Source organism: Melanerpes formicivorus, unplaced genomic scaffold (genome assembly GCF_026170545.1).
Source record: "Melanerpes formicivorus ecotype bairdi unplaced genomic scaffold, bMelFor1.0.p_v2 SCAF_5, whole genome shotgun sequence".
Lineage (NCBI taxonomy): Eukaryota > Metazoa > Chordata > Aves > Piciformes > Picidae > Melanerpes > Melanerpes formicivorus.
The window spans coordinates 18062655-18083933 of NW_027142357.1; the positions used below are offsets into that span (position 1 = coordinate 18062655).

General features: G+C 37.0%; 1 protein-coding gene across 2 annotated transcripts in view; it reads left to right on the forward strand.

Moving 5' to 3' along the window:
* The window catches only part of PDE11A (phosphodiesterase 11A), a 133787-nt gene that overhangs the window by 66395 nt on the left and 46113 nt on the right, over window positions 1-21279 (forward strand). For both annotated transcript variants that reach the window (XM_068138509.1, XM_068138510.1), the window contains exons 6-10: window positions 792-927; window positions 1929-2004; window positions 3391-3458; window positions 3824-3916; window positions 7101-7151. In XM_068138509.1, the coding sequence (XP_067994610.1) occupies window positions 792-927; window positions 1929-2004; window positions 3391-3458; window positions 3824-3916; window positions 7101-7151 (424 nt within the window). The remainder of the gene's footprint in view (window positions 1-791; window positions 928-1928; window positions 2005-3390; window positions 3459-3823; window positions 3917-7100; window positions 7152-21279) is intronic.

The window sequence follows — 21279 nt, forward strand, 5'->3', positions numbered from 1 at the left end:
GATTCTCAGGTGTTGAAAATGTCTTTCTTACTCAGTTTTCTTCTCAAAACTAAGGCTACATCCATATGTTCATTCATGCATGAATGGTTACACCTTGCCAATATAAAAAAACCTGTCTGCGATAAATCAATAAGACCTTTCCTGCTGATTAGACAAGATTTAAGATTAGGGTTTGAGTTTTCTGGAGGAGCTACGGTGGATTGTAGTACCCATAATTCTAGCATCTTATGTTCTCCTCCGTGTTGTATGTCTACTTGTATCCACCTTACATTATCAACTTTCAGACTTATTTCACTATCCCCTTTTCAATTCTAGAATTTCAGAACAAAATAGGGGGAAAAACAGAAAAATTATTGGAAGTATTAATTAAAAATACTAAAACTAAAATCTTAAAATGATATGCATTTAGGTAGCTCTACAGAAAAAAAAAAAAAAAAAAAGTAATCATTTAGAACTGTTTGCTTTTCATGGCCAGGCCTGTATCCCACAGAAATACTTGGGACATAATCCTCATCTTGATTCATATGTCAATATGCTTAATTATTAAATTTTGTATTTACTTGGGAGAATAATGTTCTTTTCAGTAAAAAAAAAAAAAAAAAGCACTGTGTAAAGGAGAGAATTTTTTATGTACCTTTTCAATAAATACTAAATTCTTATTCCATAAATAACAGTAAACATTAATAGCTTTAAATGGTTCTGCTGTTCCTGTGAATATGCTGGTAAGACATGCTGAACTTCCAAGCAATGCTGATTATATTCTTTTCTTCCCTTGTTATGCCTTTTCATAGTTTCAAAGACAGCATGGAGAAATCATCATCTTACTCTGACTGGCTAATAAATAACAGCATTGCTGAACTCGTAGCTTCCACAGGTCTCCCAGTGAATATCAGTGATGCCTGTCAGGATCCTCGCTTTGACGCCGAAGTAAGATTTTCTTTTTTTCATGTAAATACACATCATATTTTTGATGTCACTACTGGTATAACACAATTTTATTGTTACATCTCAGTGGCTGTAAACCATGTGAATATTTAATTTTTTTTTTTTTCCCCATCCAGTATGTCCTCCTCTTGGTGTGCTGGTGTTTACATGGCTTTGTATAGTAAACATAAGTCACTGAATTAGTGTCTGACTTCAGGCAACTACTAAGTCTGTTTGTGATTCTTTTTCTCTTTTTTATTTTATATGCTACCTTTCTCTACCAAGTGCTCTGATAGTTATGGAAATTGATTTTTTTTTTATTGCTGAAAATTCTGCTGTTGTTGTTCAGTATTGGCAGAGTGTTTTATACTATATTAAATATAAAAAAATAAATGAGGGAGAAAATTCTATTCAGAACTTAAGGACCAATTCAACCAGCATAAAAAAATACAAAATCTTGCATTTGACCCTGTTGTTTCATTTTTTCCTATCTTGCACTTCTGCACAATTCCCTGCTGACTCTTGCCTCTTCTGAAAATGTTATTTCCTGTAAAACCCCTGTTATTGCTGCTTTACAAAATCAAACCCCTTTTATAGCTGCTTTACTAAATCAAATTTCAGTTGGGCAATCAGGAAGGCTATTACTAAGGCAAACTTATTAAGTAGAGGTTGTCTCTAGTAATCCACCAGTGTAAGTAATCAAAGAATTGTCTGGACATTGCCTTAGTTGCAGTCTGTTGTTAATTCCAAATCAAAGAATCAAAGTCAAATAGTGTAACCTTTCTATAGCAAAGAAGGCAGTGTCTATATTTTCTTTGGCAACTTGTAGAATAATTCTTATGACTTTTGGATAATGTTACTGTGAACAAAATTTCAACAGAAATTTCTTCTGAGTGAGTGCTAATTATGTGGAATGAATTTTGTAAATGCAAACTTATTCTTTAACATTTCTATTACTAGAATGTAAAAGACTGCTTATGGAAGTTCTCCTTTCTATGTTTTAGGCTGACCAGATTTCTGGCTTTCACATAAGGTCTGTTCTGTGTGTTCCTATATGGAATAGCAATCACCAAATAATTGGTAAGACCATACTAATATCTGCATAATTTTTGTCCTAGTGCAAATTTAATTATGGTGTTGTCTTTTTATTCTGTGTTCCTTTTTCTTCCTTTCCCCAGTTGACTATTGTTAAGAAGTTATGATACTTAGGATACTTATTTTGTAATGAAACCTGAAGACTAAGGAGGTGAAAACAGAAATTCTAACAATATTATGTTTGACATGCTTTGATACTTTTCTTGGGTCTCCTTTTTTGTGCACAACTCAAACTGTTTCTGCAGTCAAGTAAAGTTGTCTTTTGCCCTTTTTAATGATAAACTACAATCAGAGAAGACTTACTGGAGAGGCTGTGTCTGTTATCAGAGCTGCCTGTAGCAGTAGTGTGTACTAGATAAGGATGTGACAGGGGTTTATTGCTTGTTTGATAGGGTGCCTCCCAGCTATATTACACTTGCAATTTGCCCTGTGTTATTACCTGCTGTTGGCATAAAAATGAGTGCCAGGTTCCTCTGATAACTTTCCACTTTTCACAGATTCAAGACAAAGTGATAGCAGTTTAAATTGGCAGGGCAAAACTTGCATCCCTGAGCGTTGTGGCTGTGAGTGAGAGCTGAGATCAGTAATGTATTGCTGAAGGCACACGGTGCCATGTGGGATCAGGATCTTGGAGCTTGTTCAGCAGAGATAATGTGGGAATTGAGGTTTTAAAAGCAGGGTTCATTGTTGTGAAGTATGTATTTCACTGAAGAAATATAAAGAAACTGAACCTTTGACTGCTGATAGCTCTTGCAGTATTTTTCTAACAGCACATTGTAGCTAAATAAACTACAAATGGTTTATGGCAGCAGAACTCAGTGTTAGTTCAGCTAGAGCCAAGCACTTTAAACACTTCTTATTTTTCAAGTGGTTTAAGGAAGGAAGTTGCTTTTTTTTTTTTTTTTTTTTTCCACTGGTTCAATCAATTTATGAACCGGGCATGAGTCAAAAAAGGACATACATATACAGGTGATGATAAACCAACTAAAATTTTAGGAATTAAGGTACTGATTCAGGGAATTATATTAGTAACTCCAAATTGCTAGGACAACTTACATGACTGCTGTTAGCAAAGTTGTTGAGTTCTTTCCAAAAGAGCTCTTTTGTGAAAAACCTTGTGAGTAACTTTCAGATTTGCAATTTTCTACATAGAGAGTGAAGATTAATGGTTGAAAGTAATAAACTGAATCCTGGTATCCAAATGGTCAGAATTCCATGTGCTTGTGCCTATTCAATGATTTTCAGAATAAATATTTGCAGTTTTTTGCTTTTTGGTTTGGAATATTTTAAATGTTATTTACCAATCAATGCAATATTCTGCACTGTGACTTAATGAATGGAGTTAATAATTTGTATTAACTCTTTTTAAAGGAGTAGCTCAAGTGTTGAACAGGCTTGATGGGAAACCCTTTGACGATGCTGACCAACGACTCTTTGAAGTAAGAGACATTTGGTTTTGCAGCAATTATATATTTTTTAGCAGGATTTGGTATTTCTGGGTAATGCTGCTTCAGACTACTCTAGGGAGAGAAGAATATGCATTTATGGTCTGACATTAATTCTCAGAACTCCTCACTTTAGGTTACATCCTAATTAAAACAAGTTTCTTGCATCTGATCTTTCTCATCTTGTTGAGGCTGGTGACTAACTCGCATTCTCAAATAACCTGTCTGAGCATGATTATTAATATTTCCATGCAATTCCTTTTCATGATTAAACCACCATTCATCTTTGTGTTTCGATTACAATTGAATTATAATTGACTTCTTTTCTTTTTTTCCTTTTTCTTTTTTTTTAATTCTAGGCTTTTGTTATTTTTTGTGGCCTGGGCATCAACAATACAATTATGTATGACCAGGTGAAGAAATCCTGGGCAAAACAGTCTGTGGCTCTTGACGTATGTATACATCTTAAAAAACCTTCTCTTGCACTTAAGTGTCATATGTAAAGATACCAACTACTTCTGAATTTGTTGTGTTTGGTATCACTTTCTATGCCTGGCTCTCCGCACATTAGCACATTGTTTTGTTAAGGTAGCGCTGAAGGGAAACTTTATCAGCACACTTAATGGTGGAGCTCATGCACACGTAATTTTGAACCTGGATGTTTCTTTTGATGTGTGTTTTTTACATTGTAAGGAAAGAAAATGACCATGGAGAATCTAGTTTCTTACAGGCTTAATTGCAGGAATTAATCTAGGAGTTACATGTATTTTCTTGTTCCTTAGTATCTGAAAATCCCTTGGAAATTGCGATTTTCAATAGTTTGTTGCTTTTCTAGTGTTGTAAGTAGAACTTGCTGTGAACAGGACAAAGTCTGGAAAAACTGATTGACATCATGGGATTTTTTAGTATCAAAAGCAGCATCTTATCAGAGCCCTTATCAGATATATGTTTTGCTAGAATAAAATCAAAGCAGGATAGCTGGCAGCTCAGTAAGAGCTTTGCTGTGTGTCAAGGCCAATATGTAATTGCAAGATCCTGGCTTTCCACCACCACATCTTTCAATAAAATACATATGAAGTGGCTAAATGGATGGAAAACTTTCTCTTTTTTTGTCCATTCATTTTGTAGGAATTTCTGTTCTTATTTCTGCCCCTCCCTCCTTTCATTAAGAATGAACTCTTGAAATCTATCTGTAAAACAAACTCTAAAATGCAAAATATTTCAAAAAAGAATGATTAATTAAACTTTTGTTAAATGATTCAACATTGAAGCACTATTCTATATTATATTGCAGAGATTTTAAACGTAATCATATTAAAAGCAGTCCTGCCAAGAACAAAGCTTGTAATTTTTAGGAGAGCTTCACAAATGTGTATTGTTCTCACTACATTGTTTACATTATTCTTATTAAAACAATAATTAAGAGTGGTTTGAATGAAATTTAAGATTTTAAATTTTTTTAAGTATTGTGCAGGACTGGTTAAAATTACAGCATTCCAGTGCTGTACAGCATTCCAGCTGTTGCTAAGATGTCAGCGCTGTTTTAAATTTCCTATGTTATAAGGGAAGAAAATCTAGCTATCTCAGATATGTGCAGCCTCTAACTGTGTAACTCCTCTGGGTTTATGGAATACCCACTATTACAATAAGAAACACAAAAATACTGTTAGACTGACAAAAATCAAACCAAATTGGATTGCTTTGAAGATATTTTTTTTCCTTTTGCTTTAAGGTTGGAGATGTTTATCTGAGTATGTGGGTTCTATCCTGTGAAGCATGTAGGCATGTTAAAGCCTTTTGAAGCCAATAGGGCTGTTAGTGTTAGAAAATATTCTATGCATAAGTTGGGGTTTAAATTATTATTATTGCTATTGTATATGCATTTGTTTAGGAGGAAAGGTTCAAAACTTTCCTTTTCACACCTCCTGCAAGACTTTCATTGTTTACATATGCCCCAGGTATTTGTGTGGTATGATACCTTTGAGTACTTCTCCTGGCAAGAAAAACAACCAGTGCTAGACATCACACTTGAATACATTGGGATGCAAATTAACATAGAAGTTAAGGAAATGTCTTGGTTTAAAATACAGGTTCCTTCTTTGATCTAAAAAGACTAATAGCCATGTAGCTTTAATGTAAATTGTAGGTTTGATAAATGGCCATTCTTTCAGTGATGAGTAATTCAAATGAGCAACAACTCATGATCATAACATTTGTGTAAAGTGATTAAGGATACAGCTGAAAAATACTTTAAAAAAGAATGGTGTACACTGAAAGACTGTGAATCCATTTTTTCAGTAACTGAATTTTTTTATTGGTACTTATGTATTTAGCTAGGATGGTAAGGAGTGGCATTGGAAAATTACAATAATATCAGAGGTAAAATATTACAGTTTGATATGTATCATAATAACATTCTTATACAGATATACAGATACTGGTTTTCATGCAGAGTTCTCATAAGATTGGCTAACAGAACTTCAAAACGTAAATAAATTGTGGGGAAAGGTTAACAGTAGGATGTTACATGGTTCAAACCCAGGCTAAATGCTATTTTATATATTATGGATGCAAAATGTGAAAATTGTTAAAATATTAGAATAAATCACTATTAAGGAAGACTGTATGAACTAGAGGGGTATAATGAACGCTGGTAAAGAAAAAGCTTGATGAGAATTTTGGTATTGAGTGTAATCTGTCATAGCAGAAGACATGCTTTTACTAATCTTAGAGATTTCTGAAAGAAGCTACAATATGATTGGACAGAAAAATTGGTACTGCTTGAGGAAGAGCATGCTGCACAGTTATAGTAAATAAAACATGGGGCAGAACAAGCTAATTGGTGTTTGTTGTTTATACTTTTATAGTGCAGGAATGATTTCCTGGTAGTGTAAAAGATGACAGTTCTAAAATTGATATGTGTAAATCCATCTTGGTACTTACTGCCACAAGGTATTGTAAGCCATTTGAGATAGAGTTTAGGTATTTGTATGAGCAGCAGTCATCCACAGGCAAAAACAATTTCAAAATGAGAAATATACATCAAAGCTTTAGCACATAAGCAGATTAGATGTGGCTGTGTGGTGAGGAAGAACTACCCTAGATAGGAGTCCTCTGCTTCCATGAGTATGCATGCATACTTATAGGTAATAAAAGGAGGTGTGCAGTGCTTTGTGCATTTTATTTTATTTTTTTCATCTCCAAAATGGTATTGAAGAGAATGTCAAGTATAGTGTAAAGGTACTAATTTGCATGCAGTGGTGTGCCACTAGTACAGGCAATAAAGCTTCACAGTATAGCAAAAGGCATTATTTAAAGTCTATACATCTGTTATTTTTACATTAAATGCCTGCTCTTTTAATTGCAGAACTCTAGAAGAACAATGTAGGAATGCTTATAATATTAACTTACTTACTGCCCATGATGTCCTATAAAATTCCCTGCAACATAAATGTCAAATGTATACCTGATAACCTGCAATCGGTTATTATATGGTGACATTCAGGACTGAACTACTATGCATAAATATTAATTAAGTTTGTTTTAAATATCATTGATTAGACTGCAGTACAGAGCCCTATTAATTCTACTTGTCAAGTCTACAAAAATGGTTTTCTGTCTTTTGTTCTGGGGCAGGTGTTATCTTATCATGCAACATGTTCAAAGGCAGAAGTTGATAAATTTAAGGTAAGGATTTAAGTTTTTCATTCTGTCTGAAAATATAACAGTAAATTAAAATGGATGTAGATTATCTGAGAGAAAAGTTTTACATCAAAAGAAGAAAATCATAATAATGATTTACAAAGGTTGCATTACATGTTAGACTGTTAGTCAGGGAAGCTGGGAAAATCTGTGACAGGATAAAACAAAATTGTTGCATTGATAGTTGCACAGTGGCAAAATACCATTGTCCCAGCACGAGCTGCTAGAACTACATGTCAGCATGGGTTTGATGGCATCCTTAGGAAGAGCCACCATAGGAAAGTAATACTGGTGGGAGCTGAGGAAAGGATCAAAGAAAATGAGAGGAACTTGGGACTTTATATACATACAGTGGGAGGAATATAAAAAAAGTCATGCTTACATTGAGATATTTTTTCAGAAAAACTGCCCCTAACATCCAGTTCTCACCTTTTCAACTCCCGACAAAGCAAGTGACAGGTGGTCTTTGTTAATGCTTTACATCACTGGTTGTAAACAAATCAAAACAATAAAAGTCCAAAGAGTGACATGTCTTGTGGGCCTTCAATAGAGAGCTTATTGCCAAAAAGGACCATCCATCTGTGGGGTGAAATTGCACCTCTCTCCTTTCCTCCTTGTAAAGCTCTGGCAGCAGATCTCCCTGCTGAGGTCTCCTGAGTCATCCTATCCTGAAATCACTGCTGTTTTCTCTGTTTGTTACATCATTATATTTTGTATAAACCTTTTGTTATAGTAGGGTCATGTTCTAGAGCTGACTGACTAATAAACAATTCCTCCCTCTGGGGGCATTTGGAGCTAAAACTGTCTCCTCTCCCTTTGGTGATTTATTGGCAGATGTCACAAGAACTGTTGGTTAAGATTTACCCAATGTTCTGGTTCAACCTGAGCAGTAACAAACACACGATAGAAACAACTAAATGAGAGTAATGCTAGTAGTTCACTGCTGGCTCTTGACTGACATGGGACCTAGCAGTAATTAATGTCTTTAGAGTGATAATACATTTGATTTGACAACTTTTTAACATAGTACCACCAACATGCTGTAACTGTACTGTACTGTAATTCTTCTTGCTAGTTGATTTTAACTCCATCTTTGTGATTATATTTGTTTATAGTCTTAATATAATGCTTTTCCATTAATTTTTATTTACTTAGAATCTCAAGTATATTCTGATACAAAGTGTAAAATTGCAAGTGTCCTCAAGTTTATTTTCCCTCTGGCTTTCACCAGTGGATTAATTTAATAGCATCACAGAAAGCCTAGGAAGGCTAGTTAAAGCTGATTTTTCATTTGCAATTTTTTCATTAATTTCCTACTGTTATTGGGTTAATTCAGAAATATGCAAATTCACAAATATCCCAGGTATCTTTTTAAGAATTAAATATAATCACTGTGAGCAAGTTTTGTTAAACAAATAACATTTATTTCTGTGGTCTCTATGAATTAATGAAATAAACAAATAAGCCCATCTTAGGAAGAAAGCCTTGAGAACTTAAATACCTTTCTGCAGATGCTAGCATGGGGGAAAAGTACAAAATATCATTGATTGTGAAGCTGGAAAATATAGAGGGAAGTTCACTGTATGGAACAATGCAGTTGGTCTATTCCATACCTGATTTCTACAACTGTGTATGAACAGAGCAGCAATGTAAATTTACACTGAATGGTTTTATGCACCTTTTTGAAGCATTCTGCTTCACTAATAAAAATATGAAAGCTAAATTTTTAAATGTTTATATGATTCAAAATTGTTCTCTTAATGATTTTTTTTTCCTCAGAAGAAAACCAATTATGCAAATCATTACTGTAAAAATCTCTCACCAATCCTTTTCATTCTTTGCCCTAAAGCTTTTAGGATCCATTAGTGCTTGCACTGGCAGGCACACATTTCTAAGGAGGCCAGTGTGTGCAGGTCTGTTGTGAGACTCAGACACAGCGTAGGGAGGTGTAGGGAGCATCTTGGCTGATCTGGATGGAAGCACCCAGTCTACTGCCCACACATAGGGGAAGTGGGGACGGAAAGCTCATGCCATTAACCCAGAGAGGTTGTTTTACAGGTAAGAGTGGGGCCTTATCTCCCTAGGTAGACACAAGGGGAAATGCAGAGATCTGGATTCAGATTCTTAGCTAGTCTCTTCATCTCTGTAGGAGATAATCTGGCCCTGGGGAAGGTAATGGGAGGTTTGCCATTGATTTCAGTAGGAAGTTGCTGTCTCCAGGTTTGTTTGGCATTTGTAAAATAACATAGTAACATTCCCTCTGCCACCTTCCATCTATTTATTCATGGCAGTTTCATTTGTACTGCATTTTCTGATAGAACAAAATCGCTGAAAACAAGTTAAAATTTAAGATCCATTCCACTTCATTGTACATTAAGCTGTCATGCAGTGTAAAATGGGTCCCTTTTCCTGAAAATAAGTAGTTTTTTTTAAATGAGGGAACACATATGGAAGCTTAATCGATAGTTTATGTAACAGCCAATTGAATCGTAATTGATTATTAATCAGAAGTAATAGTGGAGTGTCTGCCATTATTCCCATATTTGGCATATGTATTGTTTGTGAATGATTTTTTTTTTGCTTAAACCAAGAAAAAACAAACCATACAATTTGTAGTAAGAATTGCACACACTCTGTCTGTTGCCAGATTATTTTATGTTTATTTGCTACCAAATATTTTTCAACTTCAATTTTTTTAGACTTGGATTATGATGACTTCCAAAATACCCAAAAATCCAATATGCCACTGAATTCATATAAACTGCATAGCATTTATTAGGTTTTGTGATATATGCTGCATTACGTCGTTATAGGTAGATTTTGGATACCACTGCTCTAGATACAAGGACCAAATTAAATTTCACTTTTCATGGGTATTTACAAGTGTATATATAAAGAAAATCCACTTTGAATGCAAGCATTTCTTGCACATCTGAGAATGTCCGTCTGAAGTCTTGAGCCTGATTTATCACAATGCTTCTCCTTACTTCCACCTATACGACTACACTAAATTCAGACTCAACTTTGACACGATAAGCTAAAAGCAATACACCAGCCACAGAACCACAGAGTGTTAAGGTTTGGAAGGGACCTTGAAAGATCTCTAGTCCAGCCCCCTGGCCAGAGCTTGAGCACCTAGAGTAGGTCACAGAGGAACCTGTCTTGCAATGAATCATACTGATACCCATTTATTATTTTTTTCAGAAGTTAGAAATAGCAATTCAGTTCTCCCTTGTATTTGAGACTTAAAAGACAATTCCATTTACATTGTGCTTACTAATGCTAGTATTTAGCTGTAAGCATTTGTATTTTTGGAATAGAAAAATGCAAGGCTAGTGAAATCTGATTAGTCTAAGATTGATGCTATCCTATAACATTCTTCTGTAGTGCCAGGTTTCTTCACATTGAAATGTAGGCTCTCCAAGCCTAAAAATAGTTGTCGTGTAGACAAATATAGAAATCCAAAAGAATGCAAAATTGTGTCCAGGATAGGATATTTATGGCAAGTTACTGACTTCTGAGGCAGTAATGAACAAGTCCTGTGACTTAGCAAGCAACCCACAAACACACATCACCTTTAAATTTGACTAATATAGTTTCCAAAGAGAAGATGTAAACATTGTCCTATTATAGTTTCCAAAGAGAGGATGTAAACACTGTCCTGTTATGGGTAATATACACGAAGCTGTTTCTAAGAAGCTAACCTAATTGTGCAGCTGTGAATGGTATAAGCCAGATCAATATTTAATGACTATGATGCATTATTTATGGCCCAGTGAGAGATTCCCTTTTTTAGGTCAAACAGCACACAGGAGAGCTATACAACAACAAATAATGTATCAGCTGCTTTACAGAATATTTAATTCAAAATATAGCATGAATAGCAATTCTTGTATTTTCTCAATTCCATAGCCCTATTGTATGACTAGGTAAAAGACCTACCTCCACACAGGGAGGCCTTTTCTTCTTAAAAACCTGAACATTTAACTAAACAAGAACAGAAAGAGTCAAATCAAAAAGGATACTTTTAGGATGGCTACTGGATATGACAGAGTTAACAGTCAAATCCATGAAAGATGATGGATTAATTTGGTATTTGGCATGTGCCTCATGTATGATATAAAATGAATTTGTTATTCATGTCTGATGCTGCTCAATTTTATATCTGCCCTTAAATGCATAACAGTGGGCAGCAAAATGAAAATTTCAATTTTATGTGTGTTCATTTTATCTCCAGTTCCTGTAAAGATTGGGAAAGCATTTATAGGCTATGTTATTCTCTCCTGTGATGCCATCTTTCAGTTTTAGCTACTTTTATGTTCTGGTAATTAAATAATTCTTAATGGTTTACAATAATTACATTATAGTCTTTGTCAGTAATTAAATTTCAGAAAGGCAAGCTGGCCTTTGTGTTTTGAACCACATATGAAATACTGCCTTTTAAGAATGTATAGCTGGAAGATGAGATTTTTATGCATTGATGGCACTACCATTTCAATCTGTTAGGTAACAGTGGTTTTCCAAGGTTTGAAGGCATGTAATCACACTGCAAAGTATTGTAAGCCTTCATCCCAGCCATGCAATATGTTGAAACACACACAGCTCTTTAGTGACCTACAATTCTGTGTAAGTGTATGAAGTGTTCTTCACATGCTTAGGTATTTTTCAGATTGTCTTCCAAGACTAGTCACATGGACTCTTGGACTCCAACTTCACAAGAGAGTCTCTGCTGGCACCAAGCAACCCAGTGCTATTGAGGTGGCTCAAGTCACTGCAAGTAGTGGCAAATGGAGGAAAAATAAGGAGAAACCTTGAGAGTAAACAGGGTTTTAGTATTAATACTGAACTGTATTTCCTTTTTCCCTTTTAGGAAATGCGTGTTAACAAGGTGTTAAACAGTTTATTTTCTCTTGATTTTCTGCATAAACTGCCCACATAAGACAGGACCTAAAGCATGGTGTTAAGACGTCCATAATTTATGAAACTGAGGTCTTTATTGTATTACATTATTTCACACACTTTTACATGTGCCTGTGTCTTCAGTTGTCATGGAAACAAGAAGTGAGGAACACATTGCGTGCACTGAAAATTATCAAAAATAATAAGTAATTATTACAAATAATATACTGGAGCTTTTAGACTGGTTTCTGAGATGTGAGGCTGTCGCCTGTTGATATCAAGCTAGTGCTTTGTAGTTCAAAGATATATAAAACCAAAATTATTTTTTACAATTTCCATGAAGAGGCAATGGCATGGAGGAGTAGAGAAAGACTGTTCATGGGCTTTTCTCACACAGTGTTTAGATTTAGAGGCATCGTATGAAATTACCAAGGCACAGGTTTTTTTTAATCTGACTAAAGATCATTTGTCTGCAAATATGTAGTTAAACCATATGACCTAGCACCATAGATGTTGATGAGTTAAAAATTACAAAATAACAGAAGGAAAAGGCTAACAAGGACTGTGGTACAAAGTCAGTCATCTCTGCCTCAGGAAATCTCCAAAGTGCAGCTCACTGAAGCTTAGAAAGATGGACCAAGGAAATATGTTTTCTCAGTTTAAATAATTAGTTTTCTCCGCTCTCAAAGCTAAGGTTAGAACACCCTAAGCTAAGGCTTAGAACAACCTTTGGTCTGACACAATACATCTATTCTTATTTTATTAATCAGTGCCTTCCAGCAGCACTGCTAGGGTGGGGAAAAAATTAAACGGACAGAAAAGCAAAGCATCTACATTCTTTGCATTGCTTTTTATCACCCAGGAAAGAGGCCATGCCTTCTATGAGAAATGTGCTTTGACTTGATCATTGCTGTCATAAGTCTCTGAAATGGCAGATCCCAGAGTTTGAGAGAAAATCCTAAGTTTGTTGAATTGTTTGTTTTAGTACGTTCTGTTTCTTTTTACTTTCTCAACCACCTGGCCCAGAAGCATTTCTGGATTGTCTTGCCAAGCTGTTCTTCAGCTCTTTGTCTTGGTTCCAAGACTTGATTCTTGGGTGCTCTTCTCCTAATACAGCAGCTCTTCTCATACAGATATTGCTGCTGGTTCCAATATGATAGGTTTTACTGACATGTAAAAGAGCTTTAACTTCTTCCACGAGTCATTTTATCAGAAAAAAGTGGGATTACTTCAGTGTGTCAGAGGTATAAGAAACATGTTAACAAACTACTTTTGGAACTGTCTTACTAGACGAGTGTCATACTACAATGTCCACCCTAATTCCAGGCATAGTTGATAGGAAAAAGCTAATGGGAATTCTGAATTTGCTATCAAAAAGCTCTAAACATTCTGTACTTGAGTTTACTGGCTTCATAGCTGATGGAGATGAGATTACATTTTTGCAAAAGATCACTGAAAGGTTTCCTCTTGTATTTCTAAATGACCACGTTTATTACTTACCGGTGAAAACACAGAGCTCCCAAAGTAAAATGTTCCCTTCCCTTCAGGAGAGGTGGAATGTGAATTTTCCAGAATGCTGTGGAGGGAAGGTTTGCAAAGAGCAGTTTAACCTGGTGAGGCTCAGACACTGAACTGCTCTCTGAAGGGGCTGACACTCTTTGGTGGGTATAGAGAGTTAAAGGGAGATTATAGTGGTCATGAAGAGTACATCCATCCCATCTGCCTGCCCCTGAGTATTTGCAGTGTAACTAGGAGGGTTCCTTGTCCTCATGTTGTCATATCATCTGAACAGAGCAGTGCAGTTCACGTTTTCTCATCTGCAAAGAGGGAACAGAAATAGTAGAACATCTCTGTAACAGATTTCAGGATTTCTGCTTTCTGACTGCAAAAGATTTGTATGATGCAGCTGTGTTGCATTTGTATGATAAGCCTGCACAAAACCAGTTCATTTTGTAGTGAGAGAGATATTTTTTAAAAAAAAAATATAGTTTAAAAAAATCTTTCTCTTGAGGAAAAGATACATTTGATTTGAGAGATTAAGGCAAAATAGAGAAACCTGTGGCCTGGAAGCTAGATGAAGCCCATGATTTAATCATATATTCATGCACAGGTTTAGCACAGGTCATCAAACAAATTTTTGAAAGGGATAGGCATCTTTCAACAAGGAATAGGTTCTGGTCTGTGGGTTATGTCAGGGCAAGGGTATAATGCAGATGTCAATAAGGAATTTCCTGTGAGATTTTTTTTTTTAAATATGCAAAGACAAAATATATTTATTCTTCAGTGTTTATGTAATCATTAAGTACATTTACACTGTAGGTTTAGAAGAATGGTGCTTCAGGGTTAGGATTAAAAAAATGTGAAAAATCAATATTGATATTCTGACTGCAAAGTAAAGACACACACTTAAATAATATTAAATATTAAATTAAAATATTAAATACTATTTCAATATTAAATAAAATAATAAGTTATTATAATAATTATTTATTATGAAAAATATTAAATAATAAATGACTACTTCTATATTCAGCTACTTCATAGCTAGACCAGAGCTCAAATCTCTTCATTAAATACTGTAGCAAGTAGTAAACTTCAATCACTGAGAGTAAGAGAAAATTAAAGTTATGTGCATGGTCAAAACCAGTATTCATAGTACTTTTTCTAAAAAGCATTCTTGTGCAAAGCTGAAATAGAATTCAATTTGTTTAGATACTAATTCTAAGAGTTTCAGCTATATTCTGATATTCTTTTAGAGTAATAAAACCCCCATTCTAAATAGTTTAAAATATTACCGACTTATTGCTTTTAATAATAGCTGTTTTTCAGTGTCTTAATAATTATGCACACTAATACAGTGGTACTTCAACAACAGAAATTTTCAGCAGAGGAGTAATAAAACACTTATGGTTATTAATGTACCCATACTTTTAAAAAAGTGTTCTTTGCTGCTCTCAAATATTGCATTTTATTATTTACGTGAGAAGTTCTGTACTTCTTGCATCTGTTTTCCGATTCGGAACCAGTTTGTCTAGGACTTGAGAATGATTAGAAAAACATATCAGAAATAATAATTGTTTGGGACATAGAATTACTCATGAGTGAATGTTAAATGATTTATGATCCAGCAGACCTGTTTTCTGTCCTTCAATCTGATTGGTCATCATACCACACAAGAATCTCTTTTCATCTGAAAACATCGAGGGATGAGCACAGTTCAGCATTGCTGCCCCTGTTTAGCCACCAACCATGCAAAAAGCAATAAGGCATAGGATACATTTAAAATGTCATGCAAGCCTGAGGAATATCTGATGGATGATTTTTTACAAACAAATCATCGCTTTTTCAAATGATAAAGTAGTATGCTTCAGTCTGTGGCAGACTTGGGAATTTATATTTGGAAAGGTTTTCAAACAGGAAGAAAAATCTATCTAGAAAAAACTTGCACAGTTAAATTAGAGCACAGTAATTAAAAAGAAAAATAATGAGTTGGGGTATTTTAGTGAGTGATGGTACTTTCGGAGTTTATTATCATTGTCATGATTCTTCTTCTGTGGCTGTCAATGGCTCCATGTCCCAGTGGAGGCCAGTGACAAGCGGAGTCCCTCAGGGATCAGTCCTGGGACCTGTCTTATTCAACATCTTTGTGGGTGACATGGACAGTGGCATTGAGTGCACCCTCAGCAAGTTTGCTGATGACACCAAGCTGTGTGGTGCAGCAGACACGCTGGAGGGAAGGGAGGCCATCCAGAGGGACCTTGACAGGCTGGAGAGGTGGGCACAAGCCAACCTCATGAAGTTCAATAAGAGCAAGTGCAGGGTCCTGCATCTGGGTCGAGGCAATCCCAGGCACAAATACAGGCTGGGCAGTGACTGGCTGGAAAGTAGCCCTGAGGAGAGAGACTTGGGGGTGCTGGTGGACAAAAAGCTCAACATGAGCTCTCAATGTGCACTTGCAGCCCGCAAAGCCAATCAGATCCTGGGCTGCATCAGGAGAAGTGTGGCTAGCAGGTCGAGGGAGGTGATCCTCCCCCTCTACTCAGCCCTGGTGAGACCCCACCTGGAGTACTGTGTCCAGTTCTGGAGCCCCTATTACAAGAGGGATGTGGAGGTGCTGGAACGTGTCCAGAGAAGGGCCACGAGGATGATCAGAGGGCTGGAGCACCTCTCCTATGAGGACAGACTGAAGGAGTTGGGGCTGTTCAGTCTGCAGAAGAGAAGGCTCCGAGGTGACCTAATTGTGGCCTTCCAGTATCTGAAGGGGGCCTACAGGAAGGCTGGGGAGGGACTTCTCAGGATCTCAGGTAGTGATAGGACTAGGGGGAATGGAATGAAGCTGGAGGTGGGGAGATTCAGGCTGGATGTGAGGAGGAGGTTCTTCACCATGAGAGTGGTGAAACCCTGGAATGGGTTGTCCAGGGAGGTGGTCGAGGCCCCGTCCCTGGGGGTGTTTAAGAGCAGGCTGGATGAGGCTCTGTCCAGCCTGATCTAGTGTGGGGTGTCCCTGCCCATGGCAGGGGGGTTGGAGCTGGATGATCCTTGTGGTCCCTTCCAACCCTGAATGAAACTATGAAACTATGAAACTTTTGCCATGAATATGGAGCAACTGACAAACATCCCTGGAGCTCAACCTGTATGTGACAGCTCACAGTTCTGAGACCTGCATTCCCAGATCAGCCCAGTAAGACCATTGGCACTGTTTTCTTTAAGTAATGGAAGAAAGAATTATTTTTAAAAATCCAGGAAAATAGCAGCATATTTCTTATTTGAAATTATTCTTTACCTGTGCTTGGATTCTTTCGTAGCTCCAGCAGGCTAACCGTTACAACTAGTAATTTTTCACCAAACTTCATGTGGATAGACATTTTCTAATTGCCATTGATATTATCAATCTTAATTTTAAAATTAAACAAGTACCTTGGTAGCTGTACTTTAAATCCAGGGGGGGATTTTTTTGTTTGTTTGTTTTCCTTAGTTCATACCCTGCAAATCTAAATACTTGGCTTATTTCTGCCTTTATACAGTGTTCTGGCTGCAAATAGTTGTTATAAACATATTAATGATGTTGATTTTAAATTATCCATGTTATTTGTATAGGCTGGGGTTTCTTACAAAATAAAAGCAAACACAGATATCCCCCAAAGGAAGAAGGCAGTGTCCTTTAAGGGCTTTTGACATTGCCAACATGTTCACACTAGAGCTAGAGCGTTTTTCCAATTAAAGTTCTTTGAAAGTGAAGAAAGGAAAATAGAGGAACGTTTTCTGAGATGAATCTGTTTGGCCACTGGGTGCCATCCTTGCTCCACTTTAACACTGGTCGCCTAGCAGCATTTCTCTCAAGCAGTAAAATCTTGAAAAAGGTAATACCAGTGCAATTTCACACCGCCATAATGTGTCTGTGCGTGCATGTAGTAGAATACGTTAGCAGCACAGGCAGTGTGAAATATCCTCATGGGTTCAGTCTTGTTATATCCAGTCTCATTGCCAGTATTTTTCTTTCACATTCCTCCATGAGCTGGTAAAAGTGAGACTGTGTTGAAAGACCTGTTCTCACACGAATGTGTGAATTATTATGATCTTGTGTAGTATTAATTTAGGTTCTGGGATTTATTTGAAGGAAAAAAATTACATGGATGTGCATTTGTTTCCTAGATCAATTCCTGTTTGGGGTGTGTGAGCCTCTATCCTCCAAGCAAAACTACATATACCATATGCTATGTAAAAAACAGTTGCGATTACAACGTTCTTTGGGTTATGTTTCGTTGTCTGCCTGTGTGGAGTGGGGATTCCTCTGTTCTTTTAGTCTCCAAAGCCTCTTGGTTTAGTCTGGGCAAAATCCCAGGCAGAGGAAATTACTAACAGAGAGATTGTGTCAGTAGTTTTGCATTTTAAGTCTTTCAAATTTAAAGTGTAAACACTTTAAATGTATGAGAAATAGACTCTAGCACTTAGCTTTCTTGCTGAAACTGTATAGGAAATGTGCAGATTGTACCCCAGGCAAAATGAGGAAACAATATTTTATGAGGCCATTTATGTGAAGTGTTCCATCATCTTGTGCTTTCCAACAATCTACACCCAGCTCTGAACACACACACACACACACACACGCACAGAGAGAGAGAGCGCTGAGAACATCAGCTATCGGTGTTTTCCAGCACCCTTGTGGTCCCCCTGCACATAAAGCATCTTGTTTGGTCTGCTTAAACATAGCTCAACTAACCCTGCTTTTTGTGCTGCTATGCAGCTGTGTGTTGTATTCCAGTCCCTGCTTATGGGCATACAAACCCACCCCAAAACAACAACAAAAAAATTTCCATTTATGGAAACAAACATCATCGAGACTACTGTTAAAGTGATGCCAGTTATCTACTTGCATTATCTACACCTTCCCCTGAAGGAGACCTGTTGCTGTGCGTGGTAATAAGGAAAGGTTCTAAGTGGCATCATCACAGCACCACCACAGCAAGCTGTTGCAAGACCTGGCCTATGAGGAGTGCTCTAGGGTTGCATGGAATTGACCTAGGACAGACCTTGGTGAGCTGAATGCTGGCTGGCACAGCAATGCAGACCCCCTTGTCTGGCTCATTTCTTTCTTGTATTCACATTCACTGCCTCTCTGAGTAAGCTGTGGCTGAGTTATTAGTGCATCCTATCGCTTTGTGCCACACATGGACAATCTACAGTGTACTTAAGATGGAGTCATGCAGGCAGACCTCTTCACTGAGATTCATACCTCCTTGGCTGATGCTATAGCACCTCTGCAGCACTGTCTAAGCATAGGATAAGATATTTTCAAAACATAAATTTGGCAGATGCAAGGTGACTTGGAGAAAAACATCAGCTAGATATCATAATTAACATGTATTGTAAGGCCTTCATTAAGAAGCTCATGAATGATAAGAAAAAAAAATATATGGCTGTGCTGCAACATTTGACCTCAAAGCAGCAATAGAGCAACTTTTGTTTAATACATAGGTAGCATGTAAAGAGCTAAATAAATACAAGATTTAATTGCCTAATATTTGTTTTTTGTTGAAAACAGCAGGATCTGTACATTTATTTTCTTCTCAGAAATTTTGCAGTGATTAGGCTGTGAGTCAAGTGTGATCTAGAGCTCTCTACCTCTATGTGCTTGGGCCTTCTCGTCTGGTGTAGTTTGTGAGATGAAGGGTGCTGTGGAGGATGTGCTTTCTGCTACAGGGAGAGGAGTTGGGCTCTGTGTTCACAGTCTGTCCTTAGTCTCACACAGTATAATCCTCTTGGCTTGTTAAACTGTGGCAAGATAAAACTCTCAGAGGTTTTTGGAGACTACTCTTTTAGCCAGTCCTGAATACTCCTAGGGAGTGATTGATGGATTAAGAATAGAATAGGTGGATTTCTTTTAAACCTGAAACCAGAATTTGATTAAAACTAAGGAGAAAAAAACAAAGATAAGACAAATGTTAAGGATAATTACTTCAGTGCTCTCCATAGCTTCCCTGAACATGTATGTTGTAAGTTTGAAGATGTTTTCAACATTATTTGTTGTCTACCTGGCAATCTTCTGCTATAGCTGTCACTCTAGCAGACCTGAAATAGGACTTTCTCCCCAGTGGAGCAGTAGCCCACTCATATACTTGCATAACTTTCACCACCAATCACTGTATTGCCTGAACAAATTCTTGCAAGTGCTCACAAAGAAAATTTTGTCAGCCAGCAGGGACACCACCCAGTATCATTGCTGTGAAATCCAGCAGCAATGCCATGGCACATCACCAGCAGACTGGCTTGGTGCAGTTGCTGCTGGGATATGCTGGGATGGAAAACATACTGTAACACCAGTGTATACATCATTGTGGCACTGGTGGAGTTTTTGAGGTTTTACTGAGGTGTTGGTTGTTGGGGGTTTTTTATGGCGGTGTTTTTTTATTTTTATTCTTGGTGTCTGCTCTTGGCACCACCTTCTCTTCTTTCTCTCTCATGCACTGTCTCGCACCATGTGTCCAGCTGAGAACTGCCAGGCACAGTTTGGGCTGTTTGCCACCAAAAGAGTCAGCTCCTCACTGTGCCTTCACATCATGTCCTCTGTGAGAACCCTGACCCTGCACCTTCTACCCTTAATCAGGTTTTTTTCTTCTTCTGAGTCTTCAAGGAAGCAGCTAGGGCCTTCCCTCCCTTTCTTAGGTAGTGTTGTAGAGGAGAAGGCTACCTTGTATCCCTCTTCCTTCACCCTCACAAATTTATGGGCTTGAGGGGGTCAGTGTACATTACCCATTTTGCTCTTCATGGGAGCAACAAAGCTCTCTGCTTTCTGAAACCAAGTAAGGCTGCTGTGGGAAATGGCAGCCTGCATGCTTGCCACTTTTGTATCACGGAGAAATACTTGTCCTGGGTTTGCTGCTTGTGTTTGTTTAAAATTCTGGGACAGAGACTGAATAGACCTTTTGTATGAGCTTCTCATCTGCACCAATGGTCATAAAAAGTCGACAGTTGCTAGCCTGTAGTATGTGACACACTGGTTATTTCCTAATCACCATAAGCCAAAAGGACGTGAACGCTCCCTTGCGCGCCTCGGGAGATCATTGTGTCAAATGTGCATGCCCTGTAAAACTCCAGTCCTAGGCTGCTGTGGTTATGGACTTTGGCCTTAAGAATAATGGATGCTCAGACCATTAATTGTTTTTATTTTATGTCTCTGTTCTTTTAAAATAGAAATTTCTTGTTCCTTTTATAGGCTGCCATATATTTTGTTTCTGTGTACTGGGAAAAAAAACTTTAACATCAAGGATTGATTTTTAGCAACATAAATAATGTATTTTGGGGGTTTTTGTGTTACAGTTCATAACAAAATTTTAAATGTAATATTCTTATCTCTGAAATTTATTATTCCTTTTGATGGGTCCCAGTTTCAAAAAGTGGTGTGTTCAGACAGGACTGATTGACTGATCAGAATCATTCAAAATACTTTCAGCTTTTTAGGTATAATTCTGAGCCTACCTTTGAAATAGCATGTGTAACACTGTAATAATGTATCTTACCTAGCCCTTCTAAAAATAAAATTATAAGAAGATAAATCCTTTCCTTAGACACGTATAGTCTTATACCAAAAGCAGAAAGTAAAAAAATGTAATTTTGTCCTAAGCTTATGATGCATGATAATAATTTGAAAAACAATTCTAATTGCTATGTGTGATATTGATATATTGCTTAATGGCTACTTGTCTTGTTCTAGTAG